The 6,145-nt window shown below is 40.4% G+C and overlaps 1 protein-coding gene across 1 annotated transcript in view; it reads left to right on the forward strand.

Moving 5' to 3' along the window:
• CPO (carboxypeptidase O) overlaps positions 1-5,847 on the forward strand; it is a 31,792-nt gene extending 25,945 nt beyond the window's left edge. The window contains exons 8-9 of the mRNA XM_070458433.1: positions 2,606-2,690; positions 5,456-5,847. Of these exons, the coding sequence (XP_070314534.1) occupies positions 2,606-2,690; positions 5,456-5,718 (348 nt within the window). The 3' untranslated portion in view covers positions 5,719-5,847. The remainder of the gene's footprint in view (positions 1-2,605; positions 2,691-5,455) is intronic.
• Positions 5,848-6,145: the final 298 nt, after the last annotated feature.

Here is a 6,145-nt window from a genome sequence, read left to right on the forward strand (position 1 = left end):
GACCCCTAGAGATAGGGAAATAATATTTCATCTTTTCAGAAAGGACCAAACTCATAAGCTAAGTATCACAGCTGTGTGCTTCTCATAGATGTTATATTTCCTATTCCTATCTATTTATCTATTGTAATTCCTGGTGTAATCATTTAAAAAAAATCACAAGTTCTTTTGTCAATAAAGAAAAGGAAACTGGAAAGACTCTTTCCCACACAATAGGCAGGATTTAAGGAGAGGGAACTATATAAAATTAAATTTGGCCATGAGAAGAAGGAATCTTGGTCTGGAGTGAGTTGCAATAAAGAAAAAATAAGTGCAAGAACCCATCTGAATAGAAAATGTAGCCTGGAGCTGCGCCATACAAACCAAATAATGGTTAAGACCCCCATGGACAAGTTAGCAGAGTTTCATTCAAAGAAACACAGAAACACATGGGAATTAAGAATAATTAAAAGCAATTCATATCTCTACCAGAGACTCCCAAAGAACTACAAAAAGGAGTGAGCTGCTAAATTTTAGCAACTCTTTCTCCAGGGTGTGTGTTTTAATTTCACTCACACATAGCAGCTACCCTGATTCCTTCCTTTCTCTCTACTCTTCTTTCTGATTTCCTTAATGGAATTTTTCTCTCCAGAAATTCCCTTTCTGACTCTCTTCTCCTTATAATTTCCTCTTCTTTCTGCCAACAGCTCTTGTACCCCTTTCCAGAGGCTTCTCTGGTAGCTCAGTGGTAAAGAACTGGCCTGCCCGATAAAGGACACAAGGGTCCAATCCCTGGGTCAGGAAGATCCCCTGGAGAAGGAAATGGCAATCCACTCCAGTATTCTTGCTTGGAAAATCCCATGGACAGAGGAGCCTGGCGGGTCACAAAGAGTCACACATGATTTAGCAATTGAACAACAAAAACAACAACTTCTTTCCAGTGTAAGTGATTAAAACCAGATTTATTCCTTGCACTTATTTAACCCTTCCTACCCATCAGTTCAGTTCTGGAGACAGGAACAGGAACTAGGAACCAGGAACTAGGGCAGATGTAGAATCTTTCCAGAAGAGAGAGAGAATGTGAAACTCAGTAGTGAGTGGAGAGGAGGCAAAAAGCTTGCAAATATGTTTAATTTAAGGTTCTAAGACTTACCACTGTTGCATGGAACCCTACCGCCACTTATTACCTCTCCTGCTTTTCCTTTTGAATGTCACTGTGCCTAAATCCACTCTACCCGAACACCACACTGTCACACATTAGGATTCAGTGGGTCAGTACAGGAACAGGGGGAAAAAGACAGAATCTAAAACAAGATCTGTCACTGGTCAAGGGAAGAAGTACGGGAACTGATGCTCCTGAAAGTGTAGTCTGGCTGCCCTAAGGGGTGAAGGAATGGTGGATCCAGGCAGGTGGTGGATAAGGGGATTTTCGTGGTGTCTTATGTAGAACCCAAGGGGAAGTAGTGGGGTAATTCATCAGGTGACTAGAATATAGCACTAGGGAATCTAGGGTGGGGAATACTTAGACTGTCAGTAGGGTATGAAAGGAGATTTATTGCATGGTCAATAAACATAGCCAATATACTTAGACTTCAGTTAGTGTTTCTGATCTCATCAAAGGGTCTTCAGAGAGCAAGGCCGAGACCTTAGACATTATCTAGTTCTGAAGGGTTTCCAAAGCAGTCAGGTGAGATGGTGATAGGTATGGAGAAGGGTGTCATTTCCTGTTCTGAACATCTATGAGCTTGTGAAAGATAAATATCAAATAACTTTAAATAAAAATAAGAGGGAAGCAATAGGAGGAGTATGAACATGGGGCTATGGGAGAAAAAAAAATGGGGGGAGATAATCTAGTCATGGTGCTCAAGAAAGACCTACAGAGAACTTGGCATTTGAGAAGGTTTTGAGGTGGTGTGCAATTTCAACAAAGATAAGAAATGAGACAATACAGGTAGAGGGCATATCTTGAGTAAAGGCAGAGAAGCTGAGGAACATGGGGGCACATCTGGGGAACTGTCAGAGAACTGGAGTTTGACTATAATCTAGGGTAGGATCAAGAGAACGTGATGCTGGAAAGGTGGGTTAGGTCTTTATTGTAGAGAATCTGAAATACTACACTGAGAGGTGTACCCTAACTCAGCGGGCAACCAAGAGTCAGTGAGAGTTTTCAGCAGGATCATGATCATGGTCCTGCTCTACAAAGGTTCACCCTGAAGTCAGGGAGATCAGCTGGGATTAAGGATAGGTGAGAGGAAGGAAAACTTATGAAGATGACAACAGTCCATTTCAGAGTTAATAAAACTGAAATAGAGTGATGATGTTAGAAGTGCAGCTTGGTCATCATTTGAGAGAAGAGTCAAAGATGATTGTCAGAATTTACATATTGGGGCACATGATAAGACAGAATGATGAAAGTCAAAACAGCCTTATTAGTGGAGGAGATGATGAAACTGGATTTGAGTATGTTGAGTCTGAAGTATCAGCAGATGACCCAGGTATAGGTGTTCAGTGGGAAGTTAGAAAGATGGTCTGGAACTCAGAGGATGGATTTGGACAAAATAGCAAACCCTCTGGATTGTTAGATTTATTTTTAACACCAGATATCTGTCTCTGCATTTCCCACCTACAGATCCAAGTTGGACAGAAGGCAGCAAATGCATTGAAAGCAAAGCATGGAACCAATTATAGAGTTGGATCTAGTGCAGATATTTTATGTAAGTATCTTTTTTTTTTTTTGCTTCTCCAATAGTATCTAAGGCACAAAAGAAGTCAGTGGACTTTGGAATGGGGTGGGGTGGACAGGATAAAAACGTTCCATGGATCAACAGGAAGTTGTACAAATCAAAATGATCAAGTATAAAAGGCAGTCTGTACAAATCCAGAATTGTGTTCTCTAGGGATAAGGTGCAAGCTAACTAAAGGTAAAAATTAATACACTGGCTCAGACCAGTACTCCCTCTGGCTTCAGTTATAAAGAGCTAGCCATGAGAAGGTACAGGAGTTAATAGGAAAGACCGTTTCCAGTGACCTTTGATCAGTTGATTTAGTTCCCAGAGGACCATCAGGCTAAGAAAGCAAAAGAGGTGGGGCCTGGAGTTTTTTTTTTTTTTAAAGAATTTAGTTGAAAGAACAGTGCATTGCTTTCCCAATCCCCAGCTACCACCCCCTCCAAGCACTGAAGAACCAGCAAGATGATATTTTCCTAATATTTTTCCTATAGGTCACTTTGTTTCTGTCCCCGATATGTCAGTTGACTCTTACCATCCAATATCAGATTGTCTTGTCTTTGATTCAGCTAACAAATTTTAACCAAACCTCTGCTATATGCCAGGCATAATGCCAGGTATTGGGATGGTGAGTGGAGACACAGCCGAAAATATCAAATAGAGGAAGAAGGCAGCTGTCCATAGATCCTAGTATGAAGAGTTGACTTTGCTAGGCTGAACCTTTAGTCCCTTAAATGGCTATAGAAGTCTATCTTGAGAAATTAAGGAAACAATACCATTCACCATTGCAACAAAAAGAATAAAATACTTAGGAGTATATCTACCTAAAGAAACAAAAGACCTATACATAGAAAACTATAAAACATTGATGAAAGAAATCAAAGAGGACACAAACAGATGGAGAAATATACCGTGTTCATGGATTGGAAGAATCAATATTGTCAAAATGGCTATACTACCCAAAGCAATCTATAGATTCAATGCAATCCCTATCAAACTACCAACGGTATTTTTCACAGAACTAGAACAAATAATTTCACAATTTGTATGGAAATACAAAAAACCTCAAATAGCCAAAGTAATCTTGAGAAAGAAGAATGGAACTGGAGGAATCAACCTGCCTGACTTCAGACTATACTACAAAGCCACAGTCATCAAGACAGTATGGTACTGGCACAAAGACAGAAATATAGATCAATGGAACAGAATAGTAAGCCCAGAGATAAATCCACGAACCTATGGTCACCTTATCTTCGACAAAGGAGGCAAGGATATACAATGGAAAAAAGACAACCTCTTTAACAAGTGGCGCTGGGAAAACTGGTCAACCACCTGTAAAAGAATGAAACTAGAACACTTTCTAATACCATACACAAAAATAAACTCAAAATGGATTAAAGATCTAAATGTAAGACCAGAAACTATAAAACTCCTAGAGGAGAACATAGGCAAAACACTCTCCGACATAAATCACAGCAGGATCCTCTATGACCCACATCCCAGAATTTTAGAAACAAAAGCAAAAATAAACAAATGGGACCTAATGAAACTTAAAAACTTTTGCACAACAAAGGAAACTATAAGCAAGGTGAAAAGACAGCCCTCAGATTGGGAGAAAATAATAGCAAATGAAGCAACAGACAAAGGATTAATCTCAAAAATATACAAGTAACTCCTCCAGCTCAGCTCCAGAAAAATAAATGACCCAATCAAAAAATGGGCCAAAGAACTAAACAGACATTTTTCCAAGGAAGACATACAGATGGCAAAAAAAAAAAAACACATGAAAAGATGCTCAACATCACTCATTATCAGAGAAATGCAAATCCAAACCACAATGAGGTACCATTACACGTCAGTCAGGATGGCTGCTATCCAAAAGTCTACAAGCAATAAATGCTGGAGAGGGTGTGGAGAAAAGGGAACCCTCTTACACTGTTGGTGGGAATGCAAATTAGTACAGCCGCTATGGAAAACAGTGTGGAGATTTCTTAAAAAGCTGGAAATAGAACTGCCATATGACCCAGCAATCCCACTTCTGGGCATACACACCAAGGAAACCAGATCTGAAAGAGACACGTGCACCCCAATGTTCATCGCAGCACTGTTTATAATAGCCAGGACATGGAAGCAACCTAGATGCCCATCAGCAGACGAATGGATGAGGAAGCTGTGGGACATATACACCATGGAATATTACTCAGCCATTAAAAAGAATTCATTTGAATCAGTTCTAATGAGATGGATGAAACTGGAGCCCATTATACAGAGCGAAGTAAGCCAGAAAGATAAAGACCATTACAGTATACTAATGCATATATATGGAATTTAGAAAGATGGTAACGATAACCCTACATGCAAAACAGAAAAAGAGACTCAGATGTATAGAACAGACTTGTGGACTCTGTGGGAGAAGGCGAGGGTGGGATGTTTCAAGAGAACAGCATCGAAACATGTATATTATCTAGGGTGAAACAGATCACCAGCCCAGGTTGGGTGCATGAGACAAGTGCTCAGGCCTGGTGCACTGGGAAGACCCAGAGGGATCGGGTGGAGAGGGAGGTGGGAAGGGGGACCGGGATAGGGAATACATGTAAATCCATGGCTAATTCATTTCAATGTATGACAAAAACCACTGCAATGTTGTAAAATAATTAGCCTCCAACTAATAAAAATAAATGGGGAAAAAAAAAAAAAGAAGTCTATCTTTTCCCAGAGTAACTTCTAACTCTGCCTCCATGTTTTATTTGTAGATGCTTCGTCAGGATCCTCAAGAGACTGGGCTCGGGACATTGGGATCCCCTTTTCATACACATTTGAACTGAGGGACAATGGTACCTATGGATTTGTCCTGCCAGAAGCTCAGATTCAGGCCACCTGTGAGGAAACCATGGAGGCTGTGCTTTCAGTCCTGGATGATGTATATGAGAAATACTGGTACACAAACAGTGCCAGAAAGGCAAAGTCTACTGCTCTGGTGCTGAGCTTGCTGATGGCCTTCATGTCTCTTCTCTGAGTGTATCCTACCCAGGCCTGCTCAGCCCCAGTGACATGGATATGGCTGCACAATAGGTGCTTTTGCGAATATGGAGAAATCAAATAATTTAACTAGAAATACTTTCAATAAAGATGAATCATCTTTGTATTTTTATGTTTGTTCTGCTGTAATTAATTTTTATTACTTTAAAAGAGTGTAATATTAGTTAATGGTACAGTAATGCTACAAGTGAAAGTCACTCAGTCATGTCCGACCCTTTGCAACCCCATGGACTATATAGTCCATGGAATTGTCCAGGCCAGAATGCTGGAGTGGGCACCCTTTCCCTTATCTAGGGGATGTTCCCAACCCAGGGATCGAATACAGGTCTCCTGCATTGCAGGCAGATTGTTCACCAAGTACCACTCTACAATTCAGTGGCTCACACATCTAGGTCATCTAGGAA

Source organism: Odocoileus virginianus, chromosome 30 (assembly GCF_023699985.2).
Source record: "Odocoileus virginianus isolate 20LAN1187 ecotype Illinois chromosome 30, Ovbor_1.2, whole genome shotgun sequence".
NCBI lineage: Eukaryota > Metazoa > Chordata > Mammalia > Artiodactyla > Cervidae > Odocoileus > Odocoileus virginianus.